The sequence below is a fragment of the Oncorhynchus keta genome, chromosome 27 (assembly GCF_023373465.1).
Source record: "Oncorhynchus keta strain PuntledgeMale-10-30-2019 chromosome 27, Oket_V2, whole genome shotgun sequence".
NCBI lineage: Eukaryota > Metazoa > Chordata > Actinopteri > Salmoniformes > Salmonidae > Oncorhynchus > Oncorhynchus keta.
In genome coordinates this window covers 39,244,059-39,269,959 of record NC_068447.1, presented here as the reverse complement: position 1 = coordinate 39,269,959, position 25,901 = coordinate 39,244,059, and the positions used below count along the sequence as shown (strand labels likewise).

Here is a 25,901-nt window from a genome sequence, read left to right as displayed (position 1 = left end):
AGAACAACCAAGACTCTTCTTAGAGCTGACCGCCCGGCCAAACTGAGCAATCGGGGGAGAAATGCCTTGGTCAGGGATGTGACGTCTGGAGGAAACCTGGCACCATCCCTACGGTAAAGCATGGTGGTGCAGCATCATGCTGTGGGATATTTTTCGGCAACAGGGACTGGGAGACTAGTCAGGATCGAGGGAAAGATGAACGAAGCAATGTACAGAGAGATCCTTCAAGAAAACCTGCCCAGAGCACTCAGGACCTCAGACTGGGGAGAAGGTTTACTTTCCAACAGGACAACGACCCTAAGCACACAGCAAAGACAATGCAGGAGTGGCTTCAGGACAAGTCTCTGAATGTCCTTGAGTGGCCCAGGCAGACCCCAGACTTGAACCTGATCGAACATCTCTGGAGAGACCTGAAAATAGTTGTGCAGCGATGCTCCCCATCCAACCTGATAGAGCTTGAGAGGATCTGCATAGAAGAATGTGAGAAACTCCCTAAATACAGGTGTGCCAAGCAGGTGTGCCAAGCATCATACCCAAGAAGACTTGTGGCTGTATTCGCTGCAAAAAGTGCTTCAACAAAGTACTGAGTAAATGGTCTGAATACTTATGTAAACGTGATATTAGTTATTCAATTTGATTTATTTATAAAATCTGTTTTTGCCTTGTTATTATTGTTATTATTGTGTGTAGATTGATGAGGGGGAAAACGATTTAATCAATTTTAGAATTAAAGCTATAATTTAACAAAATCCGGAAAAAGTCAAGGGGTCTGAATACTTTCCAAATGCACTAAATTAATAAAAATCATGACAGCTATGATGGACACTGCAAGTTTCTGTACAATTCTATAAATGCCTACAGATAATTTGTTAGTTCGACATGGTGGAATCTTTTTGTCTCTTTAAAATGAATGTACGAGAAATTATGGTGGAAATGCCTTTATGCGCAAATATTGATAAAATAACCATCTTATCGAAGTAAAGTTGGAGTGACGCGATGATATGGTGTGTGGTCCCCCGACACTCATGACACTATGCAGTTATTAGGCTACAGATTAAATAAATTATGATGAATTTCACAGGGTGGTGAAAGTGCACGGCGATGAGCTTGATTCTCCTTTCCAATAAATATCAAGGGCCTTATTCTGGTGAGTGACATGATGATAGATGCTTGACTGCTGTTTGACAAATGAAAATATTCTTGCTCTTATCAATAATAATCTCATCAAGTAGACTAGTCTACCCGCACGGTATTTGCGAGCTGTTAGAAACTGCGCACATACCAACACCAGAGAAGGCACATTTGCTTTGTAACGCAATGGTGTGCGGCAAAACTATCCGTAGAGTTGAAAATGCGATAGAAACACATTGATCTTTCGATTTTTATCCAGTACATGAAAACTTAATCGAAAAAGTACATTTTGTGTTCACTGTGTCATCACACACTGATTCTTGTCTGCAACAACAAGAGTAACACCACTGGTGGGAAAATCCACATATTTTCTTTATGCAGGTTTTAGAATACTTGCAAGGAAAATCCGGACAATTGGATGGAAACCTAGCTATTCAGTCAATGTGTTTATCCTTTGCTGCTGCTCGAATGGACTTCTTCCCTTCTCTCACTTCCTTGTCTGCTCTCTCAAGAACTTCAAGGGGGGCAAGACTCAGTGGTGGGCCGTCAGGGCCAGCAAGGCCTTCTCTGCTGGCCTAAACATCATCAGAATATAATTTAAAAAATATATATTTTCCCACAAATATGTATTAAATTATTCCCCTGAGTAAGAGTTATACTCTTCATTTCATAGCTTTCCTCTCGGTTGCACTGCTTCCAGCCCCAGGTTGAGATTTGGAGGGCTGGTCTTTATGTTAGATCTTTTATCCAATCATATTCAGCCATCATGTGTTGCCAGGGGTCTAAAATCTGCCCCCAGGCCTTCAGAATCAACAGTGCGGGCGCTTGTTGCTTAAAGTGAATGGAAATGAAAATGTATTGTCAACCAATCAGCTTTAGAGTTGGCTATTGTACAGAGGCAGGTCCTATATGGGCAGGTCTATGCAGAACCTCAGAACTAGGAAACTGAATTTGATAAATAAATACATTTGCGTACTACTAAGCTGTTTTTTCATGTGGTTTACTCCTTCACAAACTCCATGAAAAGATTACCTCTTCCTAAATATTTAGTCGCATTATTAATTTTGTATATGGTTTTGTATTAACACTCTCTGCTACAGAATGTCCCCTTTTAATTTGAAGGTATTTTTACCGTTTAGAAATGAAAACACTATGTATCTAGGCCCCACATTTGAAGGTGTCAACTATTTGTACAAATTCACATTTTGCAGTCACTTTTATTGTCAATAAGAATACTTCTACATCAATGTGGATGCTACCATGACCACAGATACTCATGAATGAATTGTGAATAATAATGCATTTGAAAGTAACAGATGCACAAAGATCATATCCTCAAAACACACTAACCTTTCGCCATTGGCAATAACAGGGAAGGTAAGCATTATACACTGTTCTTTGCTGATTATCTGTAATCATGGTAGCATCCACATGAATTTAAGTGTTCAGAAAAAAATAGATTGTATTCTTATTTACAATAAAGTGACTCTAAAAGGACACAATACATTATTTACCATTCATTTATATTGGGCACAACATAATCTGCAACACAACCAAAACAAACTGCAAATGCATCCAACAAGTTTGTGGTCACATGCTTGTTGTCATTGCGTGCTATGAATGTGGGACCAAATACTAAACTTTTGACAAATTGAATACACTATAAGTGAATTTGTCCAAATACTTATGGAGTAAAGAGCCAAATTAAACTTTTTTAGCTTCATGTCCAAATAAACAGTCTATGTCCTTTTTTCTATAGTTTGTGATTTCTGTGTTTGGCCTGGTATGGTTCTCAATCAGAGGCAGCTGTCAATCATTGTCCCTGATTGAGAACCATACTGAGGTAGCCTGGTTTCACCTTTGAGTTGTGGGTGATTCTTTTCTGTTCTGTGTTTTGCTGCACCGTTCAGGACTGTTCATTTTTTTGTCGTTTTATTGTTTTTGTTCAAGTGTTCAGTATTCGTATTAAATACAATATGGACACCTACCACGCTGCGTATTGGTCCTCACCTTCTTCAACCCACGACAGCCGTTACAGATACAGCGTGATATGCAGATACAAATATTCATACCCCTTGACTTATTCCACATTTAGTTGTGTTATAGCCTGAATTCTAAATGGATTAAATATGAAAACTTGTTTTTTGTTGATGTTGTGAACATGAAATACAGAAGTATCTAATTTACATAAGTATTCATACCCCCGAGTTTATACTTTGTAGATGCACCTTTGGCAATGATTACAGCTGTGAGTCTTTCTGGGTAAGTCTCTAAGAGCTTTCCACACCTGGATTGTGAAACATTTCCTATTATTATTTTCATAATTCTTCAAGCTCTGTCAAATTGATTGTTGATCATTGCTAGACAACCATTTTTAGTTCTTGCCATAGATTTTCAAGCAGATTTAAGTCAAAACTGTAACTGGGTCACTCAGGAACATTCACTGTCTTCTTGGTAAGCAACTCATTGGGTAGATTTGGCCTTGTGTTTTAGGTTATTGTCCTTCTGAAAGGTGAATTAATGTCCCAGTGTCTGGTGGAAAGCAGACTGAACAAGGTTTTCCTGTGATAAGACCATTCCGTACATTTTTTTATCCTGAAAAACTCCCCAGACTTTAATTATTACAAGCATACCCTTAACATGCAGCCACCACTATGCCTGAAAATATGACGAGTGGTACTCAGTAATGTGTTGTATTGGATTTGCACCAAACATAAAACTTTGTATTCAGGACAAAAGTGAATTTCTTGCAAAAAACTTTGCAGTATTACTTTAGTGTCTTGTTCCAAACAGGATGTATATTTTGGAAATGTTTTATTTTGTACAGGAGTCTTTCTTTTCACTCTGTCATTCAGTTTTCTCCTATCACAGCTGTTAAACTCTAACTGTTTTCAAGTCATCATTGGCCTTATGGTACCATTTCCTGAGTGGTTTCCTTCCTCTCTGGCGTCTGAGTTAGGAAGAACAACCTGTATCTTTCTAGTGACTGGGTGTATTGATACGCCATCTAAAGTATAACTTCACCATGCTCAAAGAGATACTCAATGTCAGTTTTTCCCCCTCTCTTCTTTGTGAGGCATTGGAAAACCTCCCTGGTCTTTGTAGTTGAATCTGTGTTTGAAATTCCCTGCTCGACTGAGGGTAGTACAGAGGGTAGGGTAGTACAGACTGTACAGATAATTGTATGTGTGGGGTACAGAGATGAGGTAAACATAAAAAATCACGTTAACACACTGTTATCGCACATTTTTACTCCTGAACATATTTAGGATTGCCCTAACATATTGACTCAAGACATTTCAGCTTTTCATTGTTATTTCATTTGTCTCCTCACACCCTCAGTAAATATGTATGGTTTCTGACCCTCATCTGAATGCAGAGATTCCATTTTAAGCACCACTTATCAGCTCTCAACCCACTTTTCACACAGGTTAATTACTAAACCCTCACATAGGCTACTTTAGATATATACACCGCTTGGGAAATTACAGTGTATGGAGTTACCATCAAGTGAGCAGCTACAAAATATATCTTAGCCCTCGCTCGTGTCTTGTGGCTGTGGTAAAATGTGTCGAACACTGATAGAGGCAGTGCTCTTCCCACGGGCGCCGAAGACGTGGATGTCGATTAAGGCAGCCCCCTCGCACCTCTCTGATTCAGACGGGCTGGGTTAAATGCGGAAGACACATTTTCAGTGGAGTACATTCAGTTGGACAACTGACTAGGTATCCCCCTTTCTCTTTCCCTCCTCTCGGGGAGGGTGGGATTGGATGTTGTGAACGACTGGTGAGTACAGCAGCAGCGTTGCTAGGCAACAGCACAGCGGAGAGGGGGGGGGGGCTGGAGAGTGAGGGTAGGATGAGAGAGAGAGCTACTTCCTGGCTTCAGCCATCATCTAACTTGATTCTGTGACTTATCAGCCGTGCATTGTGGGTGTGACTGTGTGTGTCAGCCATCCATCATGCTGTGCTTGGCCAAGAAGACTACAGTACATCTGGCCGGTGATTGCTGCCTGTGTCCAACCGACTCTGGCTGTGTTGGATTCTCCCTGGTGGTGATGGGGGGGGTTCCCATCTGTTCTTATAACCAGGTCCAAACCAGTTGTCTACGGTTTTCAGGAATAGTTCACAACATGAACAGCACCTGATTATTCTCTTTGAACAACCCTTACGGTACAAATCAATAATGGATTTCAGTAACATTCCAGTCATCCAAGAGGATGAAAGATATGCATTGCTGGATATTCCATGATGATGATATACATGGTATTGAATTGTTGTGTGTAATTTAGCATTATTATTTAGAGAATAACAAAAAAATAATGAACAAAATAATGATTTGAATGTCAACGTCAAAACATCCTATTTTGGATTAAATTACATTTTAAATTACATTTTGAATAACATATAAGCATCAGTACATCGACAAAGCCATAAAGCCCTCACAGCAAATATATGGATCAAAATCCCTTTCAATAATTATGCTTTTGAATTTTGCTTTTACTGTCAGCGGTATGGCTTGTTGCTGTGCTGCAGACAATGATATGACCAGCTGTAAGGACATTTGACTTGTGTTAAGCGCCCTCCAGTGTTGAAGAAGAGTCAAGACACCCAGAATAGCATATCAAATGCACTGACAAGTGCCACCAATTTGACAAGCTTAGCATCATTTAGTGAGGACACAACCCCCAGGGAAGTATCAAGGATCCATTAAACTATCATGCAAGTTAAGTAGAAGATGAAACAGTAGGTCAATTATAAAGTAAGTCAATCTTAAACTGACCTTGTGGCAATGGCATGGCTTGCTTGTGTTGACAGCTAGTCCTGTACTGTTATTAATGAGGTCTAACACCTTCAACTAAAATAATAACGAGGCCACGACATGACAGGATGATTGGTGTCTGATATACAACCCACCCACGGAGGAGCACAGTACATGCACTGAAGATTTCCTGTGTAGTTTGATATAGCACTGAGCACCACCCACTCACGCGACAGAGCTCACAAAGAAATTTCCATGCCCATGACACCAAGCTCATATGAAGGTGTGGGGGGAAACAGACAATGCATTTGTTTAGTGCTCATGTTTATTAGCCTACTATGTAATAATTAGCTGACTTTTTTTGGTGGATTTGTGGATCCAGCGAGTGTTCTTCAGAAACGCAAGTACTTTTTTCTTTAAACATACTTTATCTTTTACCAACACAGTTTACGTGATTTAGTCATAGTTAAGAATTGTAGCCTATAGTCACAGAATACAGCCATCATCACACGGTGTTCATAAGTTGAAAAATATCTTGATAGTTTCAATTCGATGACTAAAATGTAAATCAGATAAAGAAATTCAAACAGCAACTTTTTACAATGGAAGCTGTGATTGTATTGGTGAACTACGGCATGATAAGTCAAGCAAGCAGAGGATAGGATGAGAAATATCTTCTGTAAAACATCAACAGTGATAATATCTGACCGTGAACACTTTCACCATAGGTTCCATAATCAGCAAAGGAAAGCAGAAGTAAACTCTCCCACTGGCACTGTCACCTACAAGCTCATTTTTATTATCCGACCTGAAACAATGAATACATCTGTTGGAGATTTCCCTGGCAACTGCAGTACCCCAGCAGACTACCAGTTCTACCTCTTCCCAGCCGTCTACAGTCTGGTGATGGCACTGGGCCTGCCAGGAAACGTGGGAGCCCTCTACATGTTCATCTTCAAGATCACTCCCCGCACCTCATCTAACGTGTACGTGATCAACCTGGCCCTCGCCGATACCGCCATCCTCTGCACCCTGCCCTTCAAGATCCACTACTTCCTCAACAGAAACGACTGGGTATTCGGAGACATGGCTTGCCGCATTACAGGAACGCTGTTCTTCGCCAACATCTACATCAGCATCGCCTTCATGACCTGTATCTGTGTGGATCGATACACGGCCGTCGCCCATCCTCACATCTATCTGAGGCTCCGGAACTCGTGTTATACTGTAGTGGTGAGTGTGGCAGTGTGGGTGGTGGCGGGGGTGGCTGTTCTGTCCTTCATCCGAGTGGGACCTCTGGACAGCAAACCTGGCAGAGGTCGCTCCCAGCGCCGTAGCTGCTTTGAGAACTTTTCAAAGCACGAGTGGGACAGGCGTGTGGCGCCGTACAGCTTATTCAGTCTCGTCTTCGGCTCGCTACTACCCTCTGTGGTCATCCTGGTGTGTTACCCTCTGGTGGCACGACGCATCGCTCTCATCCGGACCAACACGGCCCGCGGAGCCCTGAGGGTCATCTACACCATCCTGGCTATCACCCTGCTCTGCTTCCTGCCGTACCATGTGGTTCACTTCCTGCACCTGCTCCGCCGTCAAGGGGCCATCCATCACTGTCCCTATGCCAATGCCATCTACAATGCCCGGCAGGTGACTCTGGCTCTGGTCAGCCTCAACAGCTGTCTGGACCCCCTGCTCTACTACTTCACCACTAGTCGCTGTAAGTGGAGTCCCTCCATCACCATGTTCAGATGGATTTGGGCCAGGAGGAATAGGGGGCTCTATACCATTGCTGTGGCACAGTGAATGGTTTGGATAAACTAGCTCCAACTGTATCCAATCAGCTAATGTAATTGTATGCTTTTTATATTCTACTCACAAACTCTGAAGCCAATTGATGAAGCAATTTTTTTGCCATCGTAAACCACAAACCTTTGCATACATGTAGAGTTGAAGTTGGAAGTTTACATACACCTTAGCCAAATACATTTAAACTCAGTTTTTCACAATTCATGACATTTAATCCTAGTAAAATTCCCTGTCTTAGGTCAGTTAGGATCACTACTTCATTTTAAGAATGTGAACTGTCAGAATAATAGTAGAGAGAATGATTTATTTCAGATTTTCTTTCATCGCATTCTCAGTGGGTCAGAAGTTTACATGGACTCAATTAATTCCTCTTGACAGAGCTGGTGTAACTGAGGCAGGTTTGTAGACCTCGTTACTCGCACTCTCTTTTTCAGTTCTGCACACAAATTTTCTATAGATTTGAGGTCAGTGCTTTGTTATGGCCACTCCAATACCTTCACTTTGTTGTCCTCAAGCCATTTTGCCACAACTTTGGAAGTATGCTTGGGGTCATTGTCCATTTAGAAGACTCAATTGCGACCAAGCTTTAACTGAGGTCTTGAGATGTTGCTTAAATAGATCCACATAATTTTCCTACTTCATGATGCCATCTATTTTGTGAAGTGCACCAGTCCCTCCTGCAGTAAAGCACCCCTACAACATGATGCTGCCACCCGTGTGCTTCACGGTTGGGATGGTGTTCTTCGGCTTGCAAGCCTCCCCCTTTTTCCTCCAAACATAACGATGGTCATTACGGCCAAACAGTTATATATCTTTGTCCCCATGTGCAGTTGCAAACCGTAGTCTGGCCTTTTTGAAGGTAGGCCTTGAAATACATCCACAGGTACACCTCTTATTGACTCAAATTATGTCAATTAGCCTATCAGAAGCTTCTTCAGCCATGACATCATTTTCTGGAATTTTCCAAGCTGTTTAAACGCACAGTCAACTTATTGTATGTAAACTTCTCACTTATAATTCACTGTATCACAATTCCAGTGATACGTGAAATAATCTGTCTGTAAACAATTTTTGGAAAAAGTTATTGTGTCAAGCACAAAGTAGATGTCCTAACCGACATGCCAAAACTATAGTTGGTTAACAAGACATTTGTGGAGTGGTTGAACAACGAGTTTTAATGACTCCAACGTAAGTAGTACTCTATCAGGAAACATACTAACCTAAAGTGTATTTTGATCATATCATTGACATTTACATAGTGTTTATCTAAAAAGGGTTAGATTCGAAAAGGTTCTGGCTTGTGGTCGCTGCATGTACTGCTGTCGCTAGATGTTTTTGGTCAAAGAAGTGCGTCACAGGATATGGCGACGGTGACTCAAGTTATAGAAACCCCAGGACTCCTTAAGGTTGTGGGCTGCGCCATAATGTGTATAGTGCAACAGGGTTCAGTTAGCACCGTAAGCACACTCCAAAGCTTGAACTGCCTCCAATCACATCGCTTTTCAGTGGTGCAACTGGCTAGTACGTTGTCGAACAGACGGTCACGCGTGTTTGCGATGCAGACCCTGTTTCAAGCCATGTATGGACAGTGCACCCAGACACTGTGGTCTGGCACAATAACACTCATTTCCAACACCCGTCCTCCTTACCTGATAGCTCTTCAGCTGAAGAGCCTGGGAGGTGCTGGATGCTGTAACCTTTCAGTAGACGAGAACAGAGGCAATACATAGAGAAATGGGAGAATGAATCATTCATATTAGTCCTCTTACTGTAACTTTATTTTGTGATACATGTATACTTTTCTTTGCTCAAGACATAGAACAAACTTTGTACATTGTATGCCCAAGCTTTACCCAAATAAGAATAAAAATTGTCAACTTTGTCTTACTGTACCTATTGAGGTGTGTGTAGATCCTGATGAGGGCGTCGTGGGGCTGCACTCGGCAAGTGAAGCGGAGCTGGTGCACGTTGAGGCCCAGCTCATTAAGAGCTTGCTCTGGAGAGACCAGCCGAAGACTCTACACCCAGGGAGAGCAGGGGAACAAATGGGGGAGAAGTGAACCAAGGGCAATAATAGGACAAAAACTTGCAAGGCCAAAGGCAGAGAATAAAACACCCTGAATTACAAACACTGGCAACTGGTCATCTAAATTGTTAAGGTTTTAAAAACAATTGTAATAAATGCAACATTCTTGGACAATGCATGAAGATACTCTAAACTATTCACATTTTTGTCATCTATCAGATATCGACTGAATTCTAGCACATAAAATATTTTACTGGTAAGTACAAATAATGAATGTAATTCAGTGATTCGGGTGGGAATTCAGATATTCAATTCACTCTCAAATGTCACTTCTTTTTGTCTTAGAATGCACTCATGTATACTTTTTCTTATTGAATCAGGTATTTTTTGTGTGTGTGTTAAAAATCAGAATATTTGTGTCTCATCTGAATAAATACATTGGTTCCTTTGCATGTATGAATAAATTAACATAAAGGGGAGGAACATGGCTACAAACACCAAACAACATTTGCTCTGTCTACACTACCTGCACTCGCATTTGCGGTCTAGACTGCCTCATTAATTTGTTTTCACAATCTCTTGCATAATTCAACAAGTGTGTCAATAACAGGATACCCTCAGATTAAAATTCAACACACGTGGCTCTAGGTTACACCTATCTAAACATATTTTACATTATTATGTCTGATCTCACAAACATCACTATAATCCAAGTGTTCATTTTCGGACGTTTCATTTCAGTGCATCGACTGTATTAAATAACTTTTTACAAATCCACAAACAATGAACACCGATCAAAATAAATGGATAATACCAGGGCTGTTCAGTGGGGAGAAAACCTTTTTCTCCCCACTGCGAAATGTGAACTTGTCTAATAAGAAGACGGTTGTTTTCTGTTGCAAAACATTTTGCTGTGCCCTACTACTAAACACTACCCAGAGCTCCTCAAACATGTGGCACACACTGCAATTCTATATCCTTTTCTCTAACCCCCTGACATTCTTGATACAGTTAGGGTTACAAGGACATCTTGGTGTCACTCCCTGAACTGCTCGATCTTGAAGAAGTTGAAGAACTCCATCTTCTTGGCTGGCCTCTCCGTGCACCAGCGGCATGTTGCGAGGCTCTGCCATGCGGAAGAGCTGCATGATGCCCTTAGCGTCTGCATGGATGCTGAACGACATGTACTCCACCTGCAGGGGTCACAGACAGAGGACAAACTCAGCAGGTTGGCTCACCGATCTCAATTTCAACGTATCCATTTGATATCTATTACTGCAGTAACACCATGCTTATACATAAAGTTCAATATAATCTCATCTTGTATTAGAGTTGGTCTATTTTCCATCTCCAGTTTCTGTTGACCATTCAGGATCTTGTGTCAGTCTGATGGTGCCTTGCACACAATACCCAGTCATGATCTGATAAACATAAAATAAAAAGTAGGATTGTTTTTCTCCCCAACTTCGCAGAAATTGGTATTTACTTCAGCTCTGTAATCTACATCAAACTTCAATTAATAGCCCGGAATTTATTTGCTTAAATCACTGAACACAACAGGAACTTGCTAGAGAGAGGCTTCTATTTCCTTAATGTGCACGGCGTTTTCTCCTTCGCGTGGTAATTATTTTAATTCCAGCATCCACTTCCAGCATTTTAATACATTTATTCATATCCTGCACTAATGTGTTCATATTTACACACTTTGTCATGTTTGTCTTAGTATGGCTAAAAAAAAATAAAAACACTTTTCCATGACAGAAAATGGATTCTTTACTTTCACTGTGCATTTTTTGGCAGTTCTTACTTTTGCCAGTAGAGGGTGATTGGCCAATTTCTGGGGGTCTTTACCCCCTGAAATAGGCTTTTTGTGTTTGCCAGTTAGTTAGATCTGTCACTCATTGAAATCAAGTCTAAGAAGTGGTAGATCTGTTCAATGTGTGCTATGCCTATGCTTCCTGTTCTTAAGTTTCGGATTTGCATCTTTTACTTTCGGTTTTGTACACCAGCTTCAAACACATTAATACAAATATATTTCACACCGGTGTAGATGGTACAATGATTCTCTACACTATACTTGCTAATTTTGTCACAAACTGAGATTAGACAAACTATTAGAATTTTTGCAACCAGGAAACGGCAGAGCAATTTCTGCATAAGGCACCTTTAATGTAACAAATCAAACATTCTTGAAAATCTGTAGAGACTGACCAGCATGCAACATTTCTGACCAGCATGGAACACACATTTTTCAGTAGTGATATTTCAATAATTTCATTTAGAAAGTCGCACACTATCTGGTCCAACACAATTTAATGGATAAACCTAATAATAACAGATCTACAGTGACTATGTAGAATATTCACTGGGGTAAGAAGAATAGTATCTATAATGGACAAATTATTGGAATTGTCTGTATCTAAAGCATATCCATGCCTAAACATACATTCAACTTTTGCAACTGTAAAGTAATGTTATAGTAGTAGCATACAAAAATATGATGTTTCTGCCCCATTGGTCCTTGGTTGTCTGCGTAGGAGCGTTCAAAGGCCTTGATGTGTTTGAACTCAAACGTGTTTCTCTGTTCAAAGGTTTTTCTGATCGGTCCAGGTGATGAAGAGTTTGTAGAGGTGATTGGCTTTCTCGGTGAGCCCTGTGGAGAAGTAGATGGGGGGCCTTCATGTTCATTCGCTCCCATTGGAAGGAGAGGAGTGTTACTGTGAAATTATTTTCTGAATTGCCTAACGCCAAATCAACACACAATTAATGGCATCTTAACAAATGGACACTATGATCACAATACTAATTGAACTGGCAAATTAAACTCGGAATCAAAACCTTACCAGAATGTTTCTAATAGAATGCACAGTTCCTGAGCTCTTCCCAGGGCTGACAAGACTGGCATCAGAACCTGAGAGCACAACATTTCCTCCATTAGTTCTAAAGAGACAGAATTAGCTAAAGGGACAGAAGAAACCTGTGTGGTGGTCCTCACCTTTCCTCCTCTCTCCACTGTCTCATGTATTTTCTTCAGGAAGTGCCTTTCCCTGAGTCACGGGAGGTGGTGGCGTAGGTAGACTCTGAGATGAGGATGTCAGGCCGACCACGCAGCCCTATGACAACACAGAATGAAAATGGTTTATTATAGAACACATAAGCATGGATCTAAATCATTTGAGCAAAACCAAACCTCATTTACAGTACCACACGTTTAGTTGACTAATTGTGTTTAAAATGGGAAATGAGAATGTTGTAAAATGTTGTTGACCTTGAAAACATAACTTCAAAATGATTAAATTACTAATATGTTGTTGATTTACAAGTTGAGTTGCCCATTAACGGAATGCTATTAAGTCAAAGCTAGAGATAACGGACAATAGAGAAATATTATGGGATTTTTAAAATCTGTGTAAATCCAAAAATCCTTTCAAATCCATATCATTATTCACTGTATGACTGTTATCTTCAATATGTTTCATAATATCATTCAGTACATGTAATTGTACTGGTACTTTAAGCATATAAACTGAAAACATTCATTTACATGCATTCTAATATTCATATTTTTACACGTATCATATTTTATTAATATTTGATATCAGTCCTAACTTCCATTGTAAGTTAATGAAGCAGACATAATGTAAAAGCATGTATAATTTTTTAGATGACTGAAAAAGTCTATGCAAATTTCAGTACAAAATTAGTTTACGCTAATTGGGCAACAACTGGCTGGTTGAGATAATCGTGATGCATTGTCAAAGTTAAAATCATGCACATAAACAACATCTTAATTTATGGCCTATATTGAGGCTACATACAAATTTTGACGAAAAATACATTTTCTCACTTTTTCTTGGTGTGCCAGTTAAAAGGTTAAACAGCCATTTTTTAAAACAGTTTTTCCATTAAAAAGGTAAGAAAAAAATCATAAAATTATACAAAAATTCACAATGCAGAATAAAGGTCCTATTATGTATGTATGACCACTAGGGCAGGGCAGGGCCAGGCACCGCCTCCAGCATTTTAGAGGCCCTAAGCGAGATTTGACGGTGGATAATATTTTTTTTAAAGTTCATTCAAAAAATGTCTGTCAAAAACGTGGTTTTCTTGTGTTTTGTACAATGTATTTGGAAAGTATTCAAACCCCTAGAATTATCCAACATTTTGGTACATTACAGACTTATTTTAAAATGGACTACATACAATTTTTTAAAACGACAGAAATACCTTATTTACATAAGTATTCAGACCCTTTGCTATGAGATGTTTCTACAACTTCATTGGAGTCCATATGTAGTAAATATATACATAAATAAATACATAGCTAGCTACATAGCCGTCTGTGTATCAAAGATAATTGTGTAGTCTAGAGCGATTTTCTAGGTTAGCTAGCCAGCTATTGTCGTTCTTTTAACGCAACGTAACGTAATCAACACTGCTAGCTAGCCAGCTAGCCCCCGAATAGCAGCACTGTAGAAACTATTACACTCAACGGAACGACTTGATTAGTGTAGTGTCAACAACGCAGCCACTGCCAGCTAGCCTACAAAGTCAACAACGCAGCCACTGCCAGCTAGCCTACTTCAGCAGTACTGTATCATTTTAATCATTTTAGTCAATAAGATTCTTGCTACGTAAGCTTAACTTTCTGAACATTCGAGACGTGTAGTCCACTTGTCATTCCAATCTCCTTGCATTAGCGTAGCCTCTTCTGTAGCCTATCAACTATGTGTCTGTCTATCCCTGTTATCTCCTCTCTGCACAGACCATACAAACGCTCCACACCGCGTGGCCGCGGCCACCCTAATCTGGTGGTCCCAGCGCGCACGACCCACGTGGAGTTCCAGGTCTCCGGTAGCCTCTGGAACTGCCGATCTGCGGCCAACAAGGCAGAGTTCATCTCAGCCTATGCCTCCCTCCAGTCCCTCGACTTCTTGGCACTGACGGAAACATGGATCACCACAGATAACACTGCTACTCCTACTGCTCTCTCTTCGTCCGCCCACGTGTTCTCGCACACCCCGAGAGCTTCTGGTCAGCGGGGTGGTGGCACCGGGATCCTCATCTCTCCCAAGTGGTCATTCTCTCTTTCTCCCCTTACCCATCTGTCTATCGCCTCCTTTGAATTTCATGCTGTCACAGTTACCAGCCCTTTCAAGCTTAACATCCTTATCATTTATCGCCCTCCAGGTCCCCTCGGAGAGTTCATCAATGAGCTTGATGTCTTGATAAGCTCCTTTCCTGAGGACGGCTCACCTCTCACAGTTCTGGGCGACTTTAACCTCCCCACGTCTACCTTTGACTCATTCCTCTCTGCCTCCTTCTTTCCACTCCTTTCCTCTTTTGACCTCACCCTCTCACCTTCCCCCTACTCACAAGGCAGGCAATACGCTCGACCTCATCTTTACTAGATGCTGTTCTTCCACTAACCTCATTGCAACTCCCCTCCAAGTCTCCGACCACTACCTTGTATCCTTTTCCCTCTCGCTCTCATCCAACACTTCCCACACTGCCCCTACTCGGATGGTATCGCGCCGTCCCAACCTTCGCTCTCTCTCCCCAATACTCTCTCCTCTTCCATCCTATCATCTCTTCCCTCTGCTCAAACCTTCTCCAACCTATCTCCTGATTCTGCCTCCTCAACCCTCCTCTCTTCCCTTTCTGCATCCTTTGACTCTCTATGTCCCCTATCTTCCAGGCCGGCTCGGTCCCCCTCCCGCTCCGTGGCTCGACGACTCATTGCGAGCTCACAGAACAGGGCTCCGGGCAGCCGAGCGGAAATGGAGGAAAACTCGCCTCCCTGCGGACCTGGCATCCTTTCGCTCCCTCCTCTCTACATTTTCCTCCTCTGTCTCTGCTGCTAAAGCCACTTTCTACCACTCTAAATTCCAAGCATCTGCCTCTAACCCTAGGAAGCTCTTTGCCACCTTCTCCTCCCTCCTGAATCCTCCTCCCTCCTGAATCCTCCTCCCCCTCCCCCTCCTCCCTCTCTGCAGATGACTTCGTCAACCATTTTGAAAAGAAGGTCGACGACATCCGATCCTCGTTTGCTAAGTCAAACGACACCGCTGGTTCTGCTCACACTGCCCTACCCTGTGCTCTGACCTCTTTCTCCCCTCTCTCTCCAGATGAAATCTCGCGTCTTGTGACGGCCGGCCGCCCAACAACCTGCCCGCTCGACCCTATCCCCTCCTCTCTTCTCCAGACCATTTCCGGAGACCTTCTCCCTTACCTCACCTCGCTCATCAACTCATCCCTGACCGCTGGCTACGTCCCTTCCGTCTTCAAGAGAGCGAGAGTTGCACCCCTTCTGAAAAACCTACACTCGATCCCTCCGATGTCAACAACTACAGACCAGTATCCCTTCTTTCTTTTCTCTCCAAAACTCTTGAACGTGCCGTTCTTGGCCAGCTCTCCCGCTATCTCTCTCAGAATGACCTTCTTGATCCAAATCAGTCAGGTTTCAAGACTAGTCATTCAACTGAGACTGCTCTTCTCTGTATCACGGAGGCGCTCCGCACTGCTAAAGCTAACTCTCTCTCCTCTGCTCTCATCCTTCTAGACCTATCGGCTGCCTTCGATACTGTGAACCATCAGATCCTCCTCTCCACCCTCTCCGAGTTGGGCATCTCCGGCGCGGCCCACGCTTGGATTGCGTCCTATCTGACAGGTCGCTCCTACCAGGTGGCGTGGCGAGAATCTGTCTCCTCACCACGCGCTCTCACCACTGGTGTCCCCCAGGGCTCTGTTCTAGGCCCTCTCCTATTCTCGCTATACACCAAGTCACTTGGCTCTGTCATAACCTCACATGGTCTCTCCTATCATTGCTATGCAGACGACACACAATTAATCTTCTCCTTTCCCCCTTCTGATGACCAGGTGGCGAATCGCATCTCTGCATGTCTGGCAGACATATCAGTGTGGATGACGGATCACCACCTCAAGCTGAACCTCGGCAAGACGGAGCTGCTCTTCCTCCCGGGGAAGGACTGCCCGTTCCATGATCTCGCCATCACGGTTGACAACTCCATTGTGTCCTCCTCCCAGAGCGCTAAGAACCTTGGCGTGATCCTGGACAACACCCTGTCGTTCTCAACTAACATCAAGGCGGTGGCCCGTTCCTGTAGGTTCATGCTCTACAACATCCGCAGAGTACGACCCTGCCTCACACAGGAAGCGGCGCAGGTCCTAATCCAGGCACTTGTCATCTCCCGTCTGGATTACTGCAACTCGCTGTTGGCTGGGCTCCCTGCCTGTGCCATTAAACCCCTACAACTCATCCAGAACGCCGCAGCCCGTCTGGTGTTCAACCTTCCCAAGTTCTCTCACGTCACCCCGCTCCTCCGCTCTCTCCACTGGCTTCCAGTTGAAGCTCGCATCCGCTACAAGACCATGGTGCTTGCCTACGGAGCTGTGAGGGGAACGGCACCTCAGTACCTCCAGGCTCTGATCAGGCCCTACACCCAAACAATGGCACTGCGTTCATCCACCTCTGGCCTGCTCGCCTCCCTACCACTGAGGAAGTACAGTTCCCGCTCAGCCCAGTCAAAACTGTTCGCTGCTCTGGCTCCCCAATGGTGGAACACACTCCCTCACGACGCCAGGACAGCGGAGTCAATCACCACCTTCCGGAGACACCTGAAACCCCACCTCTTTAAGGAATACCTAGGATAGGATAAAGTAATCCTTCTCACCCCCCCCCCCCCCTTAAAAGATTTAGATGCACTATTGTAAAGTGGCTGTTCCACTGGATGTCATAAGGTGAATGCACCAATTTGTAAGTCGCTCTGGATAAGAGCGTCTGCTAAATGACTTCAATGTAAATGTAAATGTAATGTAAATGTAAATTTAATTGATTGGGCATGATTTGGAAAACCACACCGCTGTCTATATAAGGTCACACAGTTGACAGTGCATGTCAGAGTAAAAACCAAGCCCTGAGGTCAAAGGAAACATCTGTAGAGCTCCGAGACAAGATTGTGTCAAGGCACAGATCTGGGGAAGGGTACCAAAAAATGTCTGCAGCATTGAAGGTCCCCAAGACCACAGTGGCCTCCATCATTCTTAAATGTAAGAAGTTTGGAACCACCAAGACTCTCTCTAGAGCCGGTCGCCTGGCCAAACTGAGAAATTGGGGGAGAATGGCCTTGGTCAGGGAGGTAACCAAGAACCCGACGGTCACTCTGACAGAGCTCCAGAGTTCCTCTGAGGAGATGGGAAAACCTTCCAGAACCACCTCTGCAGCACTCCACCAATCAGGCCTTTATGGTAGAGTGGCCAGATGGAAGCTATTCCTCAGAAAAAGGCACATTAGAGCCCGCTTGGAGTTTGCCTACAGGCACCTAAAGGACTCTCAGACCATGAGAAACAAGGTTCTCCGGTCTGATGAAACTAAGATTGAACTCTTTGGCCTGAATGCCAAGCGTCACGTCTGGAGGAAATCTGTTACCATCCCTATGTTGAAGCATGGTGGTGGCAGCATCATGCTGTTGGGGATGTTTTTCAGCGGCAGGGACTGGGCGACTAGTCAGGATCGAGGCAAAGATGAACAGAGCAAAGTACAGAGAGATCCTTCATGAAAACCTGCTCCAGAGCACCCAGGACCTCAGATTGGGGCAAAGGTTCACCTTCGGGACAAGTCTCAATATCCTTGAGTGGCCTAGCCAGAGCCCTGGACTGGAACTCTATCTAACATCTCTGGAGAGACCTGAAAAATAGCTGTGTAGCGACGCTCCCAATCTAACCTGACAGAGTTTGAGAGGATCTGCAGAGAAGAATGGGAGAAACCCCCCAAATGCAGGTGTGCCCAGAAGACTCAAGGCTGTAATCGCTGCCAAAAGTGCTTCAACAAATACTGAGTAAAGGGTCTGAATGGGGTATTGTGTGTAGATTGATAAGAACAAAAACTATTTAATCCATTTTACGATAAGGCTGTAGCGTAACAAAATGTGGAAAAAGTCAAGGGGTCTGAATACTTTCTGAATGCACTGTATTCCATATTTTGTTATAGACTGAATTATTTTAATTTTTTTAAATAATCCCGCAGCCATCTACACACAATACCCCACAATGTCAAAGTGAAAACATGTTTTAGAAAAAAATAATATTTTTGTATTGAAAGTAAAATACAGAAATCTCTAATTTACATAAGCATTCACACCCCTGAGTCAACACGTGCTAGAATCACCTTTGGCAGCGATTACAGCTGTGAGTATTTGTGGGTAAGTCTCAAAGAGCTGTACAATATTTGCACATTCTTAAAATAATTATTCAAACTCTGTCTAGTTGGTTGTTGATCATTGCCAGACAGCCATTTTCAAGTCTTTACTATAGATTTTCAAACCGTTTGAAGTCAAAACTGTAACTAGGCCACTCAGATACATTCAATGTCATCTTGGTAAGCAACTCCGGTGTATATTTGGCATTGTGTTTTAGGTTATTGTCCTTCGGAAAGGTGAATTTGTTGATATCAGACTGAACCAGGTTTTCCTCTAGGATTTTGCCTATGTTTAACTCTATTCCGTATATATTTTATCCCCCCATAAAAACCCAGTCCTTCCCGATGACAAGCAGACCCCTAACATGATGCAGCTACCATCATGCTTGAAAATATGAAGAGTAATACTCAGTGACGTGTTGTGTTGGATTTGCCCCAAACATAACACTTTGTATTCAGGAAACAAAGTTAATTTCTTTGCCACATTCTTTGCAGTTTACTTTAGTGCCTTATTGCAAACAAGTTCTGGAATATTTTTTATTATGTAGACTTCCTTCTTTTCACTGTGTAATTTATACTGAACAAAAATATAAACACAACATGTAAAATGTTGGTCCCATGTTTCATGAGCTGAAATAAAGATCCTATACAAAAATAATATTTCTCACAAATTTTAAGAACAAATTTGTTTATATCCCTGTTATTGAGCATTTCTCCTATGCCAAGACAATTCACCCACCTGACAGGTGTGGTACAGGGGCTTGCAAAAGTATTCTCCCCCTCGGCATTGTTCCTATTTGGTTGCGTTACAACCTGGAATTAAAATAGATTTGTTGGGGGTTTGAATCATTTGATGTAAACAACATGCCCACCACTTTGAAGAAATTTTTTATTTTTTTTTTTGGGGGGTGAAACAAACAAGAAATAAGACAAAACAACAGAAAACTTGAGTGTGTACGGCTTAAAGCGGCCCTATGGACAGATACTCCAATCTCCGCTGTGGAGCTTTGCAGCTCAGGGTTATCTTTGGTCTCTTTGTTGCCTCTGTGATCAATGCCCTCCTTGCCTGGTCCGTGAGTTTTGGTGGGCGACCCTCTCAAACATAAGAGGATAAAAAAACTAAAGAAAACAATAGAACTGAAAGACTATAAAAGCACCCTAAGGCAAAGCAAAGCTAAAAAGTTGTGTTTTAAGAGCTATTTTAAATATGTCCACAGTTTCTGTCCCACTCAGGTTCTCTGGCAGACTATTCCAGAGTCTGGGTGCATAGTAATTAAAGGCTGTCTCTCCATGCCTCTTTGTCCTAGGCTTTTAGATAGTTAGCAGGCCAGTGCCAGAGGACTTGAAGGACCTACTGGGTACATAACTCAAAACCATGTCTGATATGTATTGGGGTGCACAATCGTGGATGGATTTAAAAACCAATGGATGAATCTTAAAATGTACTCTAGAACTCACAGGCAGCCAGTGCAGAGACTTTAAAACAAATGTAATGTGTGTTCTTTGTATGGTCTTGGCCAGTACCCGTGCTGCAGCCTTCTGTATGTTTTGCAGTTGACCAATGGCTCTCTTGGGACCAGACAGGAGAGCATTAAAGTAGTCAAGTCTGCTTGTAATAAAAGTGTGGATGAGTCCCTCTGTATCAGCCTGAGAGAGAAACATCCGCACCTTGGCAATGTTAATCAGGTGGTAAAAAGCTATTTTGGTCACATTCATAATGTGTCTTAATCACACACACATCCCTGCCCACGAAGGTTCTGGACAGAGGCTGGCAACACGATAACACCAATAGGAGGAACAGACTCAGCTCTTGCCTAGCAACAGCGACTGATTGTATTTCTAGGATAAACAAGGACTCCGCCTAATTGGAAGGTATAAACATATGCTTGCGTGAATTGTGTGTCTGCTTTTCTAGCTGCAACACTCAGTGTGGTGAATAAATCTACACTGAACTTTGCAGCTCAGACTCTCCTAAGGGAGGTGATTCCATAATGGCAGAATCAATGTTGTCATACTATCAGAAAATGACCCATGCCTTTCAGTGTGTGTATTCACAGGTAAGAGTAGCACACGAGCAACGGAACCCCAGGAGATAACCGCGAGCACGGCCTGAGTCTGGGGGACCGAGTGTATATCAAAGTCCACCAAGCCCGTGTGTTTGGAGAATAAACGCTGGTCCGGACCCCAAACGGTACCCCTCACCGCGCCTACAGAGGTGAAAACCACAGTCTCTCTCTGATGGATCCATACTTCTCATGTGAAATGAGATCCGTTCTGACTAATGGTTAAGCTGGAAGAAGAGCTGGAGAAAAGGAGACTGGAGAGTAGGCATTATGTTAAGAAAAGTGTTGTCCTAACAGCATCCGTGTAGTGATAACCGTATTCCTAGCAGTAGTGATTTAGGGGAACAATGATAATGACTGCATTTCAATGCCAGTACAATGGATAGGAGAGTGGACAGATGAGAGGGTGCATTGGGTGATAAGTGCTGTTAATGTCACAGGTGCGAAGCAGAACATTAATCACTGTGGACATGTTGTGTGGGTTGTTCTAGGAGAGTAAAAAACAAACCAGTACTCCGAGGGTGGGTTCTGCCCCGGGCGGAGTCGTTGTGTTGCAGAAATGGATCTGGAGAGAGCAGAACGGCACTTCATGTCTGAAGAACTAGATGAGACCGTCCCTCCTACTGTACCTGCGGCAACACCGCCCTGGTGTGGGGGAAGCGGTGAAAATGACACTCTTGAAACCATATGTTTTCACATCCTCCCAGAGAGAAGGGAGCAGGAAACCCACCCCAGACATGACATAGATGTTCAGCCTTCTGAGAGTAGCTCAGGGCTGAGTAGTCAAAATAATGTTTGTTCCCCAAATGCCGATAGTGTATCAAGTTAAAGATGGAAACACAGACTCTCTTTGGGGGGGGGGAAGCTTCTCCTACCCAATAAAATTCTGTGCTGGGATAACACAACTCTAAGAAACATGTTAACCGAGCAATACGCTAACAAAACTACAATTGTAGTGAAATTCGTTGATCAAATCAAATCATAAGTCACATGCACCGAATACAACAGGTGTAGTCGTTACAGTGAAATGCTTAGTTACGAGCCGCTAAACAATCCCCTTACGAGCCCCTAAATTGACCAATATGTGCGAGCAAAACACTACTGGCAGCATCATTTTGGAACAGACGGTTATCTAATGGAAGAGCCTAGAAGCAGATAAACAATCTTATGGGGTGTTAGACTCAGACACGGGTGAACAGGCGATAATAGCACCTTCCAACCATGGTGAAGTGTTCACCAAGGCACTAGTGGTGAATGACACACCTATAAGAGAAGTGAATGTCACTCAAATTGAATTCATTTCGAGTTTCGACTAGCAGCGTGAATAGATTCACCGTGTCATTGATAGTGACTGCAGTTGTGGAGGGTGGAAGTGTAAAAGGGATAGCCAAATCTGTTCGAGATGCAGTAGTAACCACATGGTCATGGACTAAGGGACAAATGCTAGACAAAATTGTTATCTTAATGGAAGGGGCCTTATTTTACCATGCCATCAAAACCTTAATGTTAAAGCCATACATATGGCTTCCCGTGAATACATGGTGCAATTAAGTAATTACAAAGCTCGTAGTTTGCTATGACACCCAAGTACGAGGACGAAGGAGAGGGAGCGAGTGTGTTCTCTCTGATGATCTGAAGGGAAGTCTGGGGTAACGTGTGAGGGAAACCAATAGAGTCCCATTTTCACAGAGCCCAGCAGAAGATCTAACATCCCATTGGCATGGAACAGATTGCCCCAAACTAATTCTCATCAAGGGTGGTGTGAAATTATTAACACGCATTTTCTTTCTCTGCTCAAGTCATTGTGTTTTATAGGTGGTGTGGAACATGCGAGTGATCGCTGGTCCAGAGGGAGGACTTTTGAGCCTGTTTTAAGTCGGGTGTACGCTACGTGATTTTGGCCCTGGTTTCGTTGTCCCAGACAAGTTTTTGGGGATATTGTGGGAGCAAAACTCATGACTATGATTACATTTGCGTTATTAGCAGCATCTAGGCTGTCCACTTTGAAGAGCTGAGACAGAATAAGGAATGGAACATATAGGACCAGGGCCCCGCTACCATTATAACATATACGGCTGTCAGATGTGGGCGTTAACAAGCAAGAACTGAGATGGAAAGATAATGGTGGAGAAAGGTCAAGGGAAGCTATTTTCATATAGAGGGAGGGGACTCTATATGTTATGCATAGACAGAATACTTTTAAGGCAGGACTCTGTAATATAATAATTTTGTATTTTCCATGGAAGGGCTCGGCTCTGTTAGTCTAAATTGAATTCACAAGTTCCGGTATCTGTGTAAATATTTGACTCAATATTTTCCACAACAGTATCTGTACTTTACTATTTATATTTTTTACAACTTTTACTTCACTGCACTCCTAATGAAAATAATGTACTTTTTACTCCACACATTTTCCCTGACACCCAGAAGTACTCGTTACATTTTGAAAGCTTAGCAGGACAGAAAAATGGTCCAATTCACACACTTACCAAGAGAACATCCCTGGTCATCCCTACTGCCTCTGACCTGGCAGACTCACTAAACACACGTTTCGTTTGTAAACGATGTCTGAGTGTTGGTGTGTGCCCCTGTCGATCCGGAAAAAAAAAAACTATAATGCAAATCCTGTCTCTAACATAGATGGTTCACAAGTTAGAATATTTACTCAGAGAATTTAGCATGGTTAGAGTGAATAGAATGTCAATATGACCGTGGTCAAAAAGTGGTCACTGCCCAATAGAACTCTGCTACTGCTCTGCGGCCAGAACAGTGCCAACTTTAAAAATCAACTGACAAGCTAGCTAGTGGCTGAAGGTTCCTGTGTGATAACATTGGGTTTTTCTAAATTAAATTAAAAGAAAACAAATTGGGTCTATGTATATATTGATTTATAAAGCTAAACAGACTGAATTTCCATATCTACCCTCCCCGAAGACAATCGGTCTAGTTGATTGGTCCAAACTGTGGAAACGCCTCATAATGTTACTACCTCCCAATGCTGAAAATGGAAGTGATACAACCAAGAGCAGGGCAGGTTAAACTACCAACGGTCACAACAAACTTAGGTTCTTATTTCACTCAACACGGTTAAGTACAAGCATATTAAGTTTATAAAATGGTAGAGAAGAATCTAATGATTAGTTGAATGTGATTCATAATGACATAGGGCAATGAAAACTACGTTTAGACATTCATTTATTAGCACCCTCTTGAATTTACCAGTATTTCACTACATTCTAAAGCAGAGTGAACTCCTTTTATATTCATGTTTCTAAAGGAAGTAGATAAAGAGCCAAAGTCGACTCTCAGTTCCTGGTAAGGTCAGGCGATTTTCTGTGGAACTAGGGCAAAGAAAGACGTGGAGGTGAGGACAAAGTTGAAGAGAGAAGAAACCTCTGAGAGGGGGGCTAGAGGTGTCCATCCCAACAATACTCAAACTGAGGTCTTATCTCATACACACACATCCCTGCCCATGAAGGTTCTGGACTCAGGTTGGCCCACGATAACACCAATAGGAGGAACAGACTCAGTTCTTGCCTACCAACAGAGACTGATTGTTTATCCTAGAAATGCAAGGTGACTCCGCCACATTGGAAGGCATACTATATATATGCTTGTGTGTATTGTATGTGTGTTTTTGCAGCTGCAAAACCCAGTGTGGCGAATAAATCTATACTGAACCAAAACGATTTAACTGAGTTACAGTTCACGTAAGGAAATCAGTCAATTGAATTAAATTAATTTAGCCCTAATCTATGGATTTCACATGACTGGGAATAGCGATATGAATCTGTTGGTCAAAGTTACCTTAGAAAAAAGGTCAGTGGATCAGAAAACCAGACAGTATCTGGTGTGATCACCATTTGCCTCATGCAGTGTGACACATCTCCTTTGAACAGAGTTGATCAGGCTGTTGATTGTGGCCTGTGGAATGTTATCCGACTCTTCAATGGCTATGCGAAGTTGCTGGATATTGCCGGGAACTGGAACACGCTGTCGTACACATCGATCCAGAGCATCCCAAACATGCTTAATGGGTGACATGTCTGGTGAGTATCCAGGCCATGGAAGAACCGGGACATTTTCAGCTTCGAGGAATTGTGTACAGATCTTTGCTACATGGGGCCGTGCATTATCATGCTGTCCTTGTGTTATGTAGAAATCTGGGAATCGTCTCTGGAAAGACAACAATGGCACAATAATGGAACATCATAAGGACCAAAAATATTATCCGAATTACACAATGGGACAGTTACATTGAGAATCATGCACCTACTTACATCATTGAAACCCATGTGCATCCCACAATCAAGCATAATATTTTCCCCCCCAATTGAGACAAGGATGCAGCCGTGGCCAACATCCTGTCCAGCACCTGAGTAGGGACAGATGGACGAGGTAAAAAACAACATCTCATCCATAATGTTACTGATTTCTTAAACGTGATGGCAACTGACCATTAAGATTGAAAGCCCAGAGCACATGCATAGGATAATCTCCACTACGAACCAAAATTAGCAGTTATTGCATTTTAGCACACCAGAGGTACATTAATTTCCAAAGGAACGTTGCATTTGCCTTGCAGCATTGCATTGCAGAGGCAGTTGCATTGAGTTCTGTGTGGTGCATACGTTGGATTTGTTGAATGTATGCTTCAACCTGCATGTGAATGTTGCACTTCTGTTGCACTTATTCAGATAATGCTGCACTTATCCAGATAATGCTGCGTACCATTTTGCGCAAGACACTGTAGGTGTGATCAAGGTGAAAGGAATGTAAACTGCATGTGCATCCAATGCATGTGTAAGGACCAAAGCTAGCGAGCTCTAGCCAGAGAGATATCACACCGACAGTGTTTTTGCGGAAAGTGGTACACAGCATCATCATCATCTGTATGTGT

General features: G+C 42.6%; 1 protein-coding gene and 1 long non-coding RNA gene across 2 annotated transcripts; one reads left to right on the top strand and one right to left on the bottom strand.

The window, feature by feature from the left end:
* Window positions 1-5,846: 5,846 nt before the first annotated feature.
* On the top strand, window positions 5,847-10,251 carry LOC118359482 (lysophosphatidic acid receptor 6-like). Its single transcript, XM_035737997.2, has 2 exons — window positions 5,847-6,292; window positions 6,621-10,251. The coding sequence occupies exon 2, from the start codon at window positions 6,709-6,711 to the stop codon at window positions 7,690-7,692; it is 984 nt and encodes a 327-aa protein (XP_035593890.1). The 5' UTR covers window positions 5,847-6,292; window positions 6,621-6,708; the 3' UTR covers window positions 7,693-10,251.
* Window positions 10,252-10,417: 166 nt separating this feature from the next.
* On the bottom strand, window positions 10,418-12,830 carry LOC118359999 (uncharacterized). The gene is made up of 3 exons (XR_004820794.2): window positions 12,717-12,830; window positions 12,213-12,632; window positions 10,418-10,914 (listed from the first exon to the last, which is right to left on the bottom strand). It is a non-coding gene; the product is annotated as an uncharacterized LOC118359999 (long non-coding RNA).
* Window positions 12,831-25,901: the final 13,071 nt, after the last annotated feature.